The 17191-nt window shown below is 40.7% G+C and overlaps 1 protein-coding gene and 1 long non-coding RNA gene across 2 annotated transcripts in view; one reads left to right on the plus strand and one right to left on the minus strand.

The window, feature by feature from the left end:
* Positions 1–357: 357 nt before the first annotated feature.
* Positions 358–17191, minus strand: part of LOC117803764 — a 69793-nt gene continuing 52959 nt past the window's right edge. The window contains exon 3 of the long non-coding RNA XR_004627833.1: positions 358–1254. This is a non-coding gene — a long non-coding RNA (uncharacterized LOC117803764). The remainder of the gene's footprint in view (positions 1255–17191) is intronic.
* Positions 11557–15580, plus strand: FABP5 (fatty acid binding protein 5). The gene is given in 4 exon segments (NM_001304848.1): positions 11557–11646; positions 14240–14412; positions 14785–14886; positions 15451–15580. Coding segments are annotated over 4 exon segments (408 nt in total). The 5' UTR covers positions 11557–11567; the 3' UTR covers positions 15505–15580.

The following is a 17191-nucleotide window of genomic DNA, read 5'->3' on the forward strand; positions in this document are numbered from 1 at the left end:
TGGACATTGTGCTAAGATGAACACTGAGGTCTCCCTAATGTATCTTATGCTTATCATAGTGTTTAGATGAAAGTTCTGAAGATATCAGAACTTTTGCAATACATTACTATAGAAGATAGCATTAAACTGACCACAGATACCTAAAACTTCTGACCCACTCTTTTTAAGTAGGTCAAAACCTTTTATTAAAGTTCCTTATAAATACTAATAATCTTATTTTGGAAATTCTTATAAACTATACCAACTTTTTACTCAGTTAAGAGAAAACCTGTGAGAGATGATCATTTACCTTAAATGATCCTGGGGCCAGGAACAATTCCAGAAATAAATTTGCAAAATGAAATGTCTATTATTTTAACTTGTCTTTGAAAAGCTGAGTGAGACTTTGGAGATGGTATGGAGAAGAGAAGAGAATCACATTCTTGAATTTATTTGTAAGTAATGTATATGCATCTATAATTTTTCTTCTTGCTGATGGTAAGGAGAAACTGAACAAGCAAGTTAAACTTGTAGTCTTCAAAGAGAACCTCGCCTCCTTGCCTCATACACCTTAAGTAGGTAAAGAAGAAAGGGAGATGTCATCTCTGAATTATAAATGAAAGATTAAGAGAGGCTTAATCTCTGTGGTATTTCCAGTACCCAACGTTTCTTTAACCACAAGGTCCATTCCCAACATCTTGATTGTCTTGTTTTTTTTAATTATATGAATGGTCGTTAATTTCCAATACATCATCAATGTTCTTCAATACCTTTTCTTCAGCCCATGGAGTCATGTGCAAAATGATGCAATCATCAAGTGTCTGGTGATAGTAAAAAAAAATAAACACACCCAGTAACCTAGAAGGGAGGTGTTCATCTACTCATGCTGTCTTCATGCCTTTTGCTTTCAGTGGCATCCCGTTGACTTAATTGATTTAGATAATAGATTTAGATAATAGATTTAGCATAGACCCCGACAATTTTTTCAAGAAATAATAGAAATCCTTGGTCGGTGAGGGAAAAAAAAAAAGAAAAGAAGAGTGGGGTTAAAGAAGAAGGAGGGAGTATGGGCGGAAGAGGGTGTCTCTTGTACATTTTCACAGGTGTAAGTCAATACAGGTGTGACTGATAGGTTTCAAGAGGGGCCTCCTCCTTGTTCAGGCAGAGAACAGCTTTCTCCTGTCCCTCAGCTTCTGTGCAGATTGGAAAACCTCCGTCAGGGCACGGTGGAGACTTCTCAACTATCCGCCTGCCTCCAAGAGGCTACTCTGGCTGCTGTAGAGTTGGGGAAGAAAGGAAAAAGAAAGGGTAGAAAAGTCTTATTTGACTGGAATTGTTCGATCTGAAACTTATTTATATCTGAATAGTAAAGTTAAAGATACCTGAAACTTATTTTGCACGTAGTAGATATTTAAAGCTGACTTTGTGTGTGTGTGTGTGTGTGTGTGTGTGAGCTGTTACTGTGGATCTCATGTGAATAACCACCCCCCCTCTGCTCCCCCCCCCCCAACAGCCAATCACTGAAAATTTCTCCCTGGCAGTTTCCTTGACTGCAGGAACTCTTCATCTCTCTACTTATAACGCCCCCTTCAGCAAGATCTTGCTGGGCAGAAGGGGGCTGGGTAGTAAGAATAAAGCTTATATCATGATATTTGCCCAGGAGTCTGAGTCTGAAAACAGTCACTAGCATAAAATTTAATTTTTAACCATTATATTATACCCTTAAGTTAAATGACAAATGACTAAAAGACACAATTCGGGTCTTTTGTTGTTATTGTCAAAGCAGCTTTCTTTCTAGATTGTTAAAGATATGAAATAAATATATATGTCCTTGCAACTAGATTGACTCTCTTCTCATTTTACAGTGAGAAAACACAAATCTAAGTTGATACAGTTAGTTTGTAGCAGAGTAAGTTCTAGAAAGAGGGTCTCCTACATCCTAGGCCACTGTTCTTGGATACTTAATAAAATGATTGTTTTGTGAGTGATGCTAGTGTTTCTTTGCCTGGCATATCTTAAAGTATTGAAGGGTAGTTATGAGAGAGACAAAAGCTGCTCTAACTCAATTCTTAAATAATCTTTTTAAGATAATCTTTTTTAGTTTAAGTGAAGACACAGGACATCGAGGCTACAGAGATTGTGACAGTTTTTTGAAGAGGTTTAACTAAAGAACCTAAAAGTCCTTGTTACAGTTTAGATAGTGAGCAAACTGTGTCCGTCTGTTTATATGACACATATTGTCATGATATATGGTTTTCCTGAGGAACAAAGGTGGAGGCCAAGTAAATGCACAATTAATTATAATGTTAACTTCTCCGTTGCTAAAATCCATACACTAGCATTGCTGTAATCATCAATTCATAGGCCAAATATGATTAGTATAAATAATTTAATTTTTAGGCCAATCTTCTTGCCTTATTTTTCATTTTAATATTCCTCCCTATAAAGTATTTTTTAAATACTTAAATAATTACAGACTATACTTGGCATTCTTGGTAATCCTATGATTTGGGATTATGTTATTTCTTACTCTGAAAAGACTTTATTCAGGCACCAGCTTCAGTTAGATTATGCAAATATTCTAATTACATTGAGGAAACATGATTCTTTTTCAGAATGTTTTGTAATAGTCCTGCTAAACAACTTCAAATCATTATTTGGTCCATCCTAGCCTCTGAGATTACTCAAAATTGAAAATGGAATTATTCTTCTTTTTCGCTAATATTTTTGCTATAACACATACCTCTCCTTCTCTCTCTCTCTTCTTCTTCGTCTCTTTCTCTCCGTCTCCTTCTCTCTCTCTCTCTCTCTCTCTCTATATATATATATATATATCTGCACACACAAAAATGTGCACACACAAATACACATATATATACACACAGATACATACTTAAAGAGTTTTATTTATAGTTCTCTCAGTACATTGAGGTATGCAGATGAAATATCATCATCAAGTAGTTATAGGCCTTATAAACCTATGGAAGAATAAGGGAGCAAACATTGTTATTGCAGAGGGTCAACCCAAGACCAATAGCTAGAAATTACTGGAAGCAGATTTCAGCACAATAGAGATTATGGCTTTCTCCCAATCAGAACTATAAGAACATAGAAAGGGCTTCTTGGGGAGGAAGCGAGGCCTCTATCACCAGAGGGATTTAAGTAGAGACCGGTTTTATTTGTGTTGAGAGAAACTTAATAGGCTTTAGTTGAAGTAGAAGGCCTCTATAATTCCTCCGAACTGGAGGATTTTAAGATTCCTCTTCAGTTCTGAATCCAAGTCACAAATGCATACCCAGAAATGAAACTATATAACTTTAAAGGATTTGCTAATAATATGTATGTTCAAGCGACAGCTAATTGGGCCAAGATCAGGTCTGACCGGGAACAACGGCCAAAATGTGCAATTAAAAATGATACAACTTGGGTGTGGGCACCAGAGATCAAGTTTTACTTCTGAATAAGTAAGTGCTAGTGACTTGAACTAGGCAGGTTCCCTGGAGCACTGACGACGTAAGGCTTTGGGCTGAGAAAGATCAGTGTGTGAGAAAGAACTAGAGCCTTGCCCTGTGGAACGAGAGGCTGCAGCCTCTAGCTGAGCAAAGGTTAAAGCAAAAGGAAACCTGTTAGATTTTTCACAAGATTTAGTGTCACTAGTCATGTTTATTGGAAAGTGACAAATGAAAGGTCTGTTGAATTCTGAAATGATTTTTATTTTAATTATGATTTATATCCCTGCCTGCTTTCAAGTGAAATATTGGATAGTTATGATTTTCTGTTCTATAATGGAATCAAAGTTTTGTTTCAGTAAATATACATCAGGAATTGTTATGCCAACCAAAATGCAAAACTACAATACAATGGAAAGGCAGTCAATTAAAACAACACTTTTTTTCATGTAGTAAATGTCATAAATAACCTTCATATAGTAAGTGACATTCAAAGGGATACTGGTAAATGACATTCTTTCCTGTTTCTGGAAGCTGGTACTATTTTAGAGTAGTAGAAGAAAAGAGAGTTTCAGGATATATTTCAGTTTAAGGGGTTCTTTCCAAGACTGGTTTGGGTTTGCAGCTTCTAAGAGGATTCATTATGATACCTCTGTCAGGTTTTTTGGGGTTTTTTTTGGGGGGGGTTGTTTTGGGGTTTTTTTGGGGGGGCTGGTTTTTTTGACTGACTAGAGTTTTTACTACTTTGCATGACGTCCTGATAACATAGCTGCAGACGTGATACTATTTTATACTGTGCAACGAATACAACAAAACTTGTCATAACAGAACCAAATGCTTCCCCCAGGAACCACATATAGTTTCTACTGAAAGATAAGGGCGTCGGAGCATGAGTGGTAAAATCGTTAAGCTTTGCTTCTGAGTCTCTTCTCTATGAAGAACATATCAATGTCATGAGAAAGGGGGCACAGCAGCATTTTCTGGTCCTTACCAATCTGGCTAGGGTGGTCCAGAAACCCTGTTTTGACTTGTACACTGGCAGATTTTATTTTCATTTATCTCAGCATAAGCCACAACCTTGGGGACAGCCAAGTGTCAGTTTATTCCCAAGTTCATGGTGAGGAACTCACTTTAAAACACAGGGCAAGCTGGGTAGTGATGGGGGTTGCACCACGGTCTCCAACCCAGTATTTCTCAGACAAGGTCTCTCTAATCTGCTGATTCGATGGTGGCTTTATGGCATTTGGCACATTCGTTTTAAACTAAAGTAGATGTTTAAGTAGAGACCGGTTTTATTTGTGTTGAGAGAAACTTAATAGGCTTTAGTTGAAGTAGAAGGCCTCTATAATTCCTCCGAACTGTAGGATTTTAAGATTTTGGTGGGGTGGGTTGTTTTTGGGGTTTTTTTGGGGGGGCTGGTTTTTTTTGACTGACTAGAGTTTTTACTACTTTGCATGACGTACTGATAACATAGCTGCAGACATGATACTATTTTATACTGTGCAACAAATACAACAAAACTTGTCATAACAGAGCCAAATGCTTCCCCCAGGAACCACATATAGTTTCTACTGAAAGATAAGGGCGTCGGAGACTGGTTTGGCAGACTGGTTCCTGCCAAAAAGATGACCTGTGGAGACAAACAAACAAAGCGCTAGAGTTTCCAGGATATACTTGCAAGCAATAGGACTATGTATCTCTTCCCCACCGAAAGGACTGTGTGGTATCTTCCTGGAAAATTCACTTAATATTATAAAGATATTTATAAAGATAAAATGAATTTATCTGACATTTTCAAAGACATTTAATACCTGGGAATTTCCAGAATGTGGTGAACTAAAACAGGATTTTTAATAAGTGTTGGTTAAATGACCAAAAAAAAAAAAAAACCCAAAAAACAAAAAACCCCACAAAAAAACCAGTTCCTTAGCTGGGGTAAACTTAGGTTAACAAACTCCTTGAAGACAAGGGCTAAAAGTCATTCCACATAATTATTACGTGGTCTAAAATTGTAGTCTGACTTGAATCAAAGCAATCTCTCTTGTGTCGAGAGCTCTGCTGGCCCTTCACGTGTGGGTAAGCAGAACAGTCCACACATGACATATTTGCATGATGCCGTGTGAGTAGGGAAGGATTGACTATGGCCCTATAGCCCCTTTTCCCTCCTGTAAAGCAAACTTCAGGTTTTCTCATTAGATGATGCTAGAGTGCCATGATAATGCTGTACTTGAGATTTAGCCTTTGGAGCTGCCTCATCAGTAGGAATTAAATCTCACAACTCTTCACCCAACATCATTCAATCTGAGATACTTGGAGTGAAAGAGAGCACTATTCGTAATTGCACCAGGACAACACCATATTCTGGCTATGCAAAAAACCAGTGCACCCAGTTCTGCTAGCCTATCAATGCAGAAAGGCCATTAGGAACCCTGGCTTTGTCCTGAGAGTTTAAGTATAAATTTTGAGGTTGCAAAATAGGTGACAAAATTTGATATTTCTAGCACAAGTATTCTTTATCCCACCTTCTAAATTAGACCCAAACCAAGATCATGGTTGCCCTCAATGCTAAAACCCACCTGGCCTTCCAGTCCTGTATGAAATCACAGTGTTTAGCCAACCCAGAAAGTAGAATATGGTTCATTGGAAACTCAGATTGGTTTCTCATTATTTGTTGATTTGTAAGTCACTGAACTGAGAAACTCTTGCTGTAAAAGGAGGAATGCAGGAATAGAAGAGGCAGGACAGCACGGGGAAATGCATGAAAGCAAAATAAACCTTTCACTACATGCCATTGAATTTATATCTTTAAGTGTGGTCAATGCAGAAGTGAGCCAGGGAACAAAAAGTGTCCTATGGTGTTTACAGGTGGATGAACAAAGGGATCCATCCTGCCTCTTGGCTCCTTTAGAGGACTGCACAGAATCAGCTCGATGCTGTTTCTGTAATACTGTGCATGTCTCTGAGGGATGTAGAGCAGCTCTTCCCACCACAAAGTAAAGAGGATGAGAGTTAGGATTGAGAGCGTCTTTGGTCAGATTTAGGTAGGTTACTAAATTCTGATGGTTCTTCTTAAAAGCTAATACAGATGAATGGAAGCGACGGGGCGTTTCCCATCAGGGTAAACAGCTTGGAAGGTAGCAACCCTGTGGTTTTGTAGATTTGACTTTAAAAATCTAGGCTTATGGATAAATACCAATAAAGAGAAATGATCAAATGGTGTTAGAGTCTGGGGAGAAAAAAACCTTAAATCACAGAATATCACATGGAAAGTGAGACTGAAAAGTGGGAAAGTATAATCTGCAGGAAAAGAATTTGGCCTCTTCCGGTGGAAAAAGTCTATTTGGAGGATTTTTGCTTTTGCAATTTTTAAAGGGCAGAGGTACCCTTTATGAAATTGCCTGTGTGCAGGGAGCTGGGCCAGCTCCAGACTTTGTCCATAATATAATATATATTGGGAGTGGCAATTTTGTTGTGTTGAAGGTGGGCTTGAGGAGGTTGACATTGCTAGGGGATTTGATTTGAGATTGTGTTGCCTGGTAAGCACAGTGTTTTTACTAACATTTTGTGCTTATTGGGGGTGGCTTGACAAGTCTCTTCCTGCTCCGTTTCAAGATGCCCCCTTACATGTTCCTTTAGACCTGGAACACTTTGAATACCACCTGCATGAGGCATGAAAGGGCTACATATTTCTGCAGTCTGTTGCCATGAGCTAATGACAAATGTATTACCCAATAATATATAAATCTGGACAGTAGGAAGATCTATGTAAGCAAGAGAAATGGATTGATCTTATACTGAGATGAGCCATTATACCCTCTGCCTTATTTAAAACCAACAACCTTTATTGTAACTTTTTAAAATTATAACTTTTATTGCAGCTTTTGCAATATCTCATTTTCTCTCTATTCTCACTTTCAATTAATTTATCAAGCACATACTTGTGATGAATGATTTAGGCAACTGGAAAGTTGTTGTTGTTTTTAAAGATTTTACTTATTATTTGAGAGAGAGAGAGAGAGAGAGAGCACGGAAGAGAGGGAGAAGCAGGCTCCCCGCTGAGCAGGGAGCCCAATGCAGGGCTCAATTCCAGGACCTCGAGATCATGGCCTAAGATGAAGGCAGCTGCTTAACCGACTGAGCCACCCAGGTGCCCCAGCAACTGGAAAGTTTTAATGGCTATCCATTCGGAGACATGTTGGGGAGGAATCAAACTGCTTTAAGTAAAGGGACAAAATTCATAAAATAACTCCTTTTTTATAAATGCTTTAATGACAAATAATCTTACTACCCAAAACAAAAGAAAACCACCTTCCATTGATGAGGTAGCTTGTTGTGGCTGGATGCACGGAAGGATTTAAAACTTCAGGGTGTGGCTGAAGCTGCATAGCTTCCTGACCTTCCTCTCATTTGGGAAGTTTTGCTGCTACAGACAACTGACAAGATGCAGACCCATGCTCTATCCACTTACTAGGATTTTCTTTTGGAACGGATTCCAAATCAGATTTTTTTTTTTAAGGAAGATCTGGTTTTAAGCTCATGAGTGAGCAAGATGTGGCAGGATCAGGGTCAAAAAAAACTGGTTATAAGATTTAAGAGAGAAACTAGATTTAAAATAACATATTATCCACCCTCTCTACCCCATTTGAAGTCTTCTGTCACACTTTCTGGTGAATAGAAAAATAGAAAAACAGCTGCCTCAGGTTAATTAGAAAAAAATCCAAATGTTGAGTATGATAATTTTCTGAGTGAGTTTGTTCAGTTTCCTGTCTTTTCTATATATTTTTTTATATTTTTATGGGGATATAATCAGACATCCTTATGCAAGGAAGTGAACGTCATCCTTATGTGTCAAAGCCATGCTCAAGTTCCTACATTACAGCCTTGCTATTCAAAGTATTGTTCGCAAACCAGTAACACTAGCTTCACCTGGGAGTGTGTTAGAAATGCATGATCTTGTGCCCTGCTATGGAAACTACTGAATCTGCATTTTAACAAGATCCCCAGGTAATTTGTTTGCAAATTTTGAGAGGTATTGCTTTATAGGGTTCACTTTGCCCCTCCCCCACCTCCTTTTTTGCTTAATCTGCACATGTACTAGGAAAAGCCTTCGTTGTTTGACCATGGATTGCTTTGTGTACTCTCTTCAATGACTGAATTAATGTGGTCTACCAGCTGCATACTTCCCAGCCACCAACGCTTGCAGTCCTTAGGAAATGATTATGTACTACAGTCAGCTTTGAGGAAGGCACATTTATCTACACAAACTGTAACTAGGAAGTTGTCTTTTAAATAAAATTACACAATACACACCAAACTTACGTGTGAATTTGTGGAATATGAAGCTGACCAACTACTAATATTCATCAAAGAAAAGTGAAGAGAAATATTCCGCTTTACCACTAGGTGGAAATAGAGTGATTTTGAGTATATTTTTCAGGGCCATGAACTACGACAGGAGATAAGCTGAAAGGGACCTAAGAAATCATTTGCTGTAATTCTTATCCTCCTTAATTTCATTGATGAGAAAGCTGAGTTTCTGGAGATATTAAGTAAAATTGCATCTGTCTTACAAATGGTGGTCTTCTAGAGCTGTGCAGGGGGAGAGTTGCTGGTGAGTTTTGATTCTTCAACCATTTTCATCTATATGAATAACAGTGTCATTATCCTCCAGCATGAAGGGAAGGTGTAACGCCTACATTGTCTCTGTACCGCTGCTAAAACTAATGACCAGCATAATCATCTAAATTTGTAAGGATAGGTTTAGAATAAAACTATTTTTCCTTGTCCCTGTATTACAACATAATTAATCTCAATCAAGTAATAATTCTCCCTTTTTCCAATGAAGAGATACTCAACCATCCCATAAAGTCATACAAAGATTTTAATCAGATTCGTTTTTACAACATTTTTGGTTTTTACATTTCATATTAGGTTCAAGTTAAGTAGCCTAGAACAGAACTTCTGTTAGCAGGTTAAGGAAGTTCTTCATGATTTTCAGAACTTGAAATCCATTCCCATTGTTTTTAAGAAAGGAAGGGAATCTGAATTCAGGGCTTGAGAGACATTAGAAATAATCTACTCCAATCTCTTTCCATATATGTGTGTATATATATATATGTGTGTGTGTGTGTGTGTGTGTGCGCGCGTGTATATATGCTTCTCATATAGACATATATATTCATATATCTCATATAGACATATATACTCATATATACTTCCATATATATATATATATTTCACAGATGAGAAGTACCAGAGAACAGGGGATGAAGTGTGATGCCCACAGTAGCAAAGCCATCACCATGCCCTTCATCTTTGTTCCAGGAGAGACTCTAGCAGGTATTTTGGCCTATATCTTTCTGTTGTTTCTTGGTGTGTGTTAACCACAAAAGGATTATTTCCACTCATTACATCAAAGAGTATGTTTAAAAGTTAACTTTTAGTAACACATCTGGTTTAAAAACTATTTAAGTACTTCTGTATTTAGTACCATAGTGCCATTTCCCTTTTGATATTTCTGTGACATGGTTGATTATGATCATCTAAAAATTAGCATTCCAGCACGGAGTCCTGGCTATTCTGACCCTGTTCTACACAAACATGGATAAAGTATGTTGAATCAGCACACGAAGTATGCAAGTCCAAACACACAGGAGCTGCCTCTCTAGGAGGCAGGGGCAGCAGGCTGTCCTAAGTGTCTAGAAGCCAGCACCTGCATCACTGAGTAAATGGCATACTTAGCAGCCTTAAGACATTGAACATTTTCTCAGCAGTAGAGCCTCAAGTGTGAGAGATCTGGGCTCTTAATGGCACAACTACATGGCCTGAGTCACTCAGTATTAAAATGGTACCACAAGAAAAACTGGGTGACCCTCAAATTAGGGCAGGAATTTGAAATTAAAAAGATACAGCGCAGGGGAGTAAATGTCCTGAGGCATGATGGGAAATGACCATCCTCAGGTTTCAGTTTATTGAGGATGGAACACGAAGCACTGTCTTGCTGTGGCTCAGGAGTCTGAAGCCCCTACTCTTAGCTCCCTGAGTACAGTGAGCCAGCCACAGCCAGGTGTGGTCCTGTTTCACAAGGTCTGAAGGGAGGACTGGACAGGGATTCTGGTTCTACCACTTTGCAAACATTCCCTGCCTTATGTCCTCTTTCCAAAAATGGGAACACTAGCAAAAATCTAGTGGGGCTCGGAATTAATGGATAGAAAGTGTGCAGAAAGCACAGCATCTAGCACAAGCAGATGCTCAATAAATGGACCTTCTCTCCATCAGGGCAGCTGGCCTCTCCATGTGCCAGCTTTCTTACCTCACCCCAACTCACTCCCACAGGGACCTGGGATCACGTGGTAAGATACTGTGACAAGTACACTTTGAAAAGTATAATATTCTACACAACAAATACAGGGTATTATTATAATTAAAGGCAAAGAGGAAAGCGCTGGAGTCCAAATACTTGGGAGTCTGAGAAGATACTATGAAGGGCTCACTCAACTAGGAATGTAAACCAATAACACATTCTTGATAGGTACATTTAAGAGCAATGACAGTCCCTTAAACTGAAACTTCTTAAGGAGTTTTAGTTTGGAAACTGAAATCCTCCTCTACCCTGCACCTTTTGATAAAACCATCTAACTCAAATCACGTATATACTCGCCCTGAGGCCCCAATTGGGAAGGGGTGGAGGAGGGAGTTGAGAGAGAGGTGGGGGGTGTCCTGAAGGTGGGGAGAACAGGTTCTCTCAGGAAGGTATGGGGTATGGGTTAGTCCACTAAATGGAAGCAGAGATGAAGGAGGCAAAAAAGTTTATCAATCAGCCAAACCACCACCGATCAATCCAATCCTGCCCCCAAGCCCAACAAGGGCTAGTCCATTCGTTGGGGGTATTTCGAAGGAAAAAGTGGCGGCTTGGAGGTAAAACGGTGGGGCGCTGGAGAGCTGGGGCCGGGCTCCCCAGGGGCCCCTCCGGCTTCCCCGCTCCGCGGAGGCACTGGAACGTGCAGGCGCTGGCGTCCGGGGCGGCGTGGGGCGCGTCGGGCGAGTGCCCGCTTGCAGGAAGTGCGGGGGGGTGGGAGTTCCCCAACCTCTGACGCCCCACTCTGCTCTGCTCGCTGGGCCCGCCCGCCCGCGCCCACCATGGCCACCATTCAGCAGCTGGTAGGAAGATGGCGCTTAGTGGAGAGCAAAGGCTTTGACGAATACATGAAGGAAGTAGGTGAGGCTCCCGGCCAGGCGGCGCCTGTAACGTGGCGAGTGGGTGTCTGTTCCTAGGTCGCCTTCAGCGGCTGAGCTCAGCGGCGGGGCATGCTCGGCTGTCCACCCCAAACCCCCGTACCCCCACCCATCTCCCAGCCTCCACCCTCCACCCCCACCAGCACGTGGCCAAGCAGCCGGGAGAGCAGCGAGCGCTTGCCGCCCGCCTGCGGATTCTGAGATGTTCCGTCTCGTGGGCCACCCAGCTCTCTTTTACTTTCCCCTAGCGCACGCGGCAGCCGCCCGCACTGCTTCCTGTCCTTAGCGCGCTCCTCTTCCTCCCACCGCAAGCTTCACTTCTTTCGACCCCCTTCAGACAGCCCCCGTAACTTTCCGTCTTTTTCTTTTCCCACCGCTCATCTTCCCTGCTCCTGCCGCCATCCTGCCATCCTGCCTCTTCCGCTCGCCCCATCGTGGCCGCACCCACTCCTTCTTTCCCACCTTGCTCCCGCATTGCCTCATCTTTTGTTCCTAGATGGCGTGCGGGTCCCCTCTTCTCCACGGGGCGCGGTTTCCGGCAGAACCCCTTTAGAAGGTCTGAGTGGGGCTACAGCTTCGGCTTTCGTTCTGCCCTCGGCCGCCTCTCCCCCAACCCGCAGGCCCTCAGCCCGCCTTCACGGAGTGAACCCGGCCCTTTGGCTTGAGCGGCTCCGGTGGAGCGTCGGTTATCCTCGCCTCCGGGGCCGCAGAGCGGCGCTCAGAGGCGTGGCGCGGGCGACGCCGACCTTCTGCTGGCACTGCCCGCGCCGAGCGCCGCGGTGGGCAGGTGGCCTCCCCGAGGGCAACGGTGGGGCCTGCTGGGCCCACGGATGGCCACGCGCTGCTGCCCTGCGCTCTGCGTCTCGAGGGTGAAGGGCCTAGAGGCTGGGAGTGGGTTTTATTGGAAAACCTCAGTCAGAAACTGCAGAGCCCTCCTGAGGCTGCTTTCCAACTGCACGCCAGATGGGTGTGGCCCTGCAGAAGGCCCCTGACTGCTTAAAGCCTTTCTAGGCAGTGGGAGTCTCTGAAGGGAGATTCCAGTTCTCCCTCTCAAATTGTGCTTGATTCTCTGTTATTGTCCTTTTCTAAGCCAGCAACAAGGACTGTATGCCGGTTGACACACTGGATTAGCAAACAAAAGTGGACCTTTGTCACAGGCCACTAGGAAGTGGGATGGAGTACTATAGCATGGATTTTCTCTGAAAAGGGGCGTCTAGCCCTAAGACAACTCTGAGACCCTGAGGGTGCTTTGGAAGCTGCCCATCCCACAGAGGTTAACGTAATTGCTTTCTGGTGCAGAAGTTACTACAGAGACAGACCCTCTACTGAAACCTAGTCCCTGTGCACTTCAGAAAACCTCCTTCATTAGCCTTTATCGAAGGCAATGACAGGTGAAGGCTAGTTCTGTGGTGAATCGTGAGTGTATTTATGATTCTGTGAGTAAAAGTAGAATGCAGTGTTTTTCTTTTGGGCACTATAAATCTAGATCAAGATAACTCTGGAAAAAGCCAATTACTGCATTCCTATCCAAGAGATGTTGGTGTGTGTTCACTTGTGTGAGGACCAAATAAAGAATGCTGTTTCTCTGCCCTTTGAAAGTGAATGTGTTCATTGGGTGGTTTATTTCCAGGGTTCTAGAGTCATGAAAGTTGCCAAGCTCAATTCATTAGAGAGCAATCAAGATGCGGGAAAAGCAGAGCCCTATATTTGTCCAAAGTGAGAATTAATGACTCATCTAACAACAGGAGGCACCAGCCTCCCCACTGACAAAAGAGAAGGCACCGAGAGGACATTGCAAGCCTAGCTGAGTTTTTATCATCAAGCCAGTTATTCTGCTTAGGTTGTAGTCTCATCTGTGAAACCAGAATTTGGCCTAGATCTAAGTTTCCTTGTAAATGTTAACATTAGGGAGAAACACATAGATTATAAATTAAATATGATATCAATATAGTAATTGAGTTACACAGCTCTGAAATGTTTTTGAGGATAAAATTTTCCCAATTTATTAGCATCACGATTGTGTAGTTAACTCTTAAAACACCGTGCTATTTGAACAGAATTGATTTGGATTTTGTGTAGTTATTAATCAGATACTTATCAAGAGCTTTGTATGTGTCAGACTGTGTGCTACAGTCATATAATACAGTGTTTGGCAGAATTGAGTAAATCCATTTTAGAAGTCCAGATTTCTTCCCTAACTTTCTGAAGGCCAGCATAGCATGGTGGCCAAGAGCGTAAGATTTGGAGCCAAATTGCCTGCTCTGTTGGTTCCAGCTCCATCACTTCCTAGCTGAATGAGCTTGGGTAAGTTACTTCAGTGCCTCCTTTTCTCATCTGGTAAAATGGGGACTATGCTATCCACCTCTCAAACAAGGCTTCCATTGCAAGGCTTCCATTACTTATTATATATTAAGTGCTGGCACATGGTGAGCCCTGGATATGTGTTTACATTTGTTATTGAGAAGTGAATAAGTGAAAATATGTACAACACAATAACTGCAATTGAATTACTGCATTTATTTTGTAAACTATAGCTTTGGTCTTCCTGTTACTTAACATGATAAAACATTCTATAGGAGTGGGAATGGCTCTTCGAAAAGTGGGTTCAATGGCCAAACCAGATTGTATCATCTCTTCTGATGGCAAAAACCTCACCATAAAAACTGAGAGCACTTTGAAAACAACACAGTTTTCATGTAACCTGGGAGAGAAGTTTGAAGAAACTACAGCTGATGGCAGAAAAACTCAGGTCAGTCATAACTTAACAAAATCGTGAAGGCTTATAGAATGATAGATTGTGTTAATATTCTTAGTGTTTATAGGCAGAACTTAATGAAAGTAAAATTATTTTATGAATTGAGTTTGACCAATTAGTGAAAATACCAGCTTCGTAACTTAGTCTATTTTGAAAAAATAGTTTAAGGAACACGAGAGAGAATAAATGTCTCTTATATGGGAGTTTAGATTGAAAAGTACAAACTTTATTATTAATAAAATCAGTATGGGTTAATGAAGTGGACCCAGAAAGGAAAAGATGAAAAAATGTTGATTAAGGAAGTTATAAGCCATGGTATCTCTCTGGTAAACATACTTTGGAAGATTAAAAAGTGTATTTTTGCAGACTGTCTGCAACTTCACAGACGGCGCATTGGTTCAACATCAGGAATGGGATGGGAAGGAAAGCACAATAACAAGAAAATTGGAAAATGGGAAATTAGTGGTGGTAAGTGCTAAACTTCTTATGTCTTATTAGGCTTCTTATTTGCATTCAGAGTTCATGTAACTGTTCGATATCACTGATCATGAACATGAGAACTAGGTTTGGGTAGGAAAAAATTGCAAAATAACAAGATAAACACTGGAACACTAATAAAGAAGAAAGCCTTTTGTGGGGGTAGAGATGTGAGATGACTAGAAGAGGATGAACCTCGAGCCGGGTTTAGTCCATGCTCACTGCCGCGTTACAGTAAAATCTTGGGCAAGCCACCAAACTCCCCTCGTGGGCATACATCTTCCCACTTTTTTAAAATAAGGAACAACATTTGCCAAGATCAAATGAATACTTTACATTTTGCAAATCAATACTTTAGTTTGCAGTAAAGCATACATGCATTATAAGCAAAATAACAGGTTCTAGCTTTTCAAACCCAGGCATTCTAAAATTCATTTTCTCCATCTATGAAGTAGATTACAAAGTTTTGTAGAATGCTGATTCTAGTATTTAACTACTACCATTGCTCTGCGATGCAAGACTAACCTAATTCTTTAATATCGTCCTTTCTTCTAGGAGTGCATCATGAACAATGTCACCTGTACTCGGGTCTATGAAAAAGTAGAGTAAAAATTCCATCATCATTTTGGGCAGGAATTAGCTGTGAGGATGAACGAGCTCAGTTCAATGAGCAAATCTCCATACTGCTTTTTTTTTTTCATTACTGTGTTCAATTATCTTTATCACAAACATTTTACATGCAACTATTTCAAAGTGTTGATTTAATTAGGATCATCCCTTTGGTTAGTAAATAAATGTGTTTGTGCTATGCCAGTGTTGTATGCTTTCTTTTAACTTCTTTGGAAATTAGTGGTGAATTTTAATAAGTATGAATTGAATAAATTCTGGGGTAGACTTGAGGGTACTATATTGAGATTATATTTTAGTAATTTATGTGTAGAGCTACTTCTGTGGCAAATGCACTGCCAATCATTTAAGCCTGCCCTACACTATTTGAACTCTGTATCAACTCAAGAATCTTACATTTCTGGCAAAGACTATTCTCATTAAAAAAGAGCTACATGAACTTTATTATTTAAATATCAGAGTAAAAGTTAAATTACCATCGTTGACCAATGATCATACTTTTAATAGTGCACTTATAACTGTTCAGGAATTCTGCAGCCCTAAATTCCTTTAATTAACTTTCTGAGGACCTACCATGTGCCAGACCGTGTTCCAGGGGTTGAGACATATCTGGACACAAGGTCAAATCATTGCCCTCACTGTGAGGAGAAGCACCAGCTTTGGAAGAGCACAGTGGGTTCCTTAACAAAAGCTGTAGAAGTAATACAGCTCTAAAATACTAACTGTGTGCATATATAAAGAATAACTAGAATTCTAGTGCACACCTGTTCTGCTTCTCAAACCCAAATACAAACATCTACAGTTCACATTTGGAGAAGCTTGTAGACAATTGGGCTAAAGCCTTGTGTTCATAATCACCAGAGCAATACTTAGGGGAGCTGATACCATTATCTCTATTCAGCAAATAAGAAAACAGTTTTCGACTAGCTAATCTGTTCAAGGACATAGGAATTAGTAGAGCTGGACTGGGAACCTACATCTCACGGAGTCCACTCAGTCATTCTACAACACTGCCTCTCATCAGCCTGTATTAAGATCCTGAGTCTGTTACGTCCCTCAGTGTAATAACTGAGACTCTTGTGAAACCATCCTGAAATGTTAGCTGGTAAGTATCTTAAGAATACTGAAAGCTAGCAGTCAGGGAAAAGAGCTCAGCTCACTGACCCTCCAGGCCTATGCTGTCTAGTAGGTAGCCATGAGCCACCAGTGGCTACTGAGCACTTGAAATGTGGCTCGTCTCAACTGAGATGTGTTGAAAGTAAAGTACACCTGGGATTTCAAAAACGATACAAAAAAGGGTGAAATGCCTCCTTTTAAAAATATTGATTACATGTTGAAGTAACATTTCTGGATAGAGTTGGTTACCTAAATATTATATATTAAAAATAATTTTACCTGTTCCTTAGGTTTTTTTTAATGTGGCTAGGGAAAATTTTAAAATTACATGTGCCGGCATTTTTGTGTCCATGTCTTTTTATTGGACGGTGCTGCTCTAAACTTCCTTTGCTATTTGAATTTCCATCTTGTTTTAGTCTTCATGCTAGAGTTCCTCTTTCATCCCCTTTTTTCACTTCTAATAATAGTGTACGCTGACTACAACCCTCCCTGAACCAAACACCGGGCCAAGTATTTCCAGAGTTTTGTAATTCGTAGAACCATGTTAGATTAT

The sequence above is a fragment of the Ailuropoda melanoleuca genome, chromosome 9 (genome assembly GCF_002007445.2).
Source record: "Ailuropoda melanoleuca isolate Jingjing chromosome 9, ASM200744v2, whole genome shotgun sequence".
Taxonomy (NCBI): domain Eukaryota; kingdom Metazoa; phylum Chordata; class Mammalia; order Carnivora; family Ursidae; genus Ailuropoda; species Ailuropoda melanoleuca.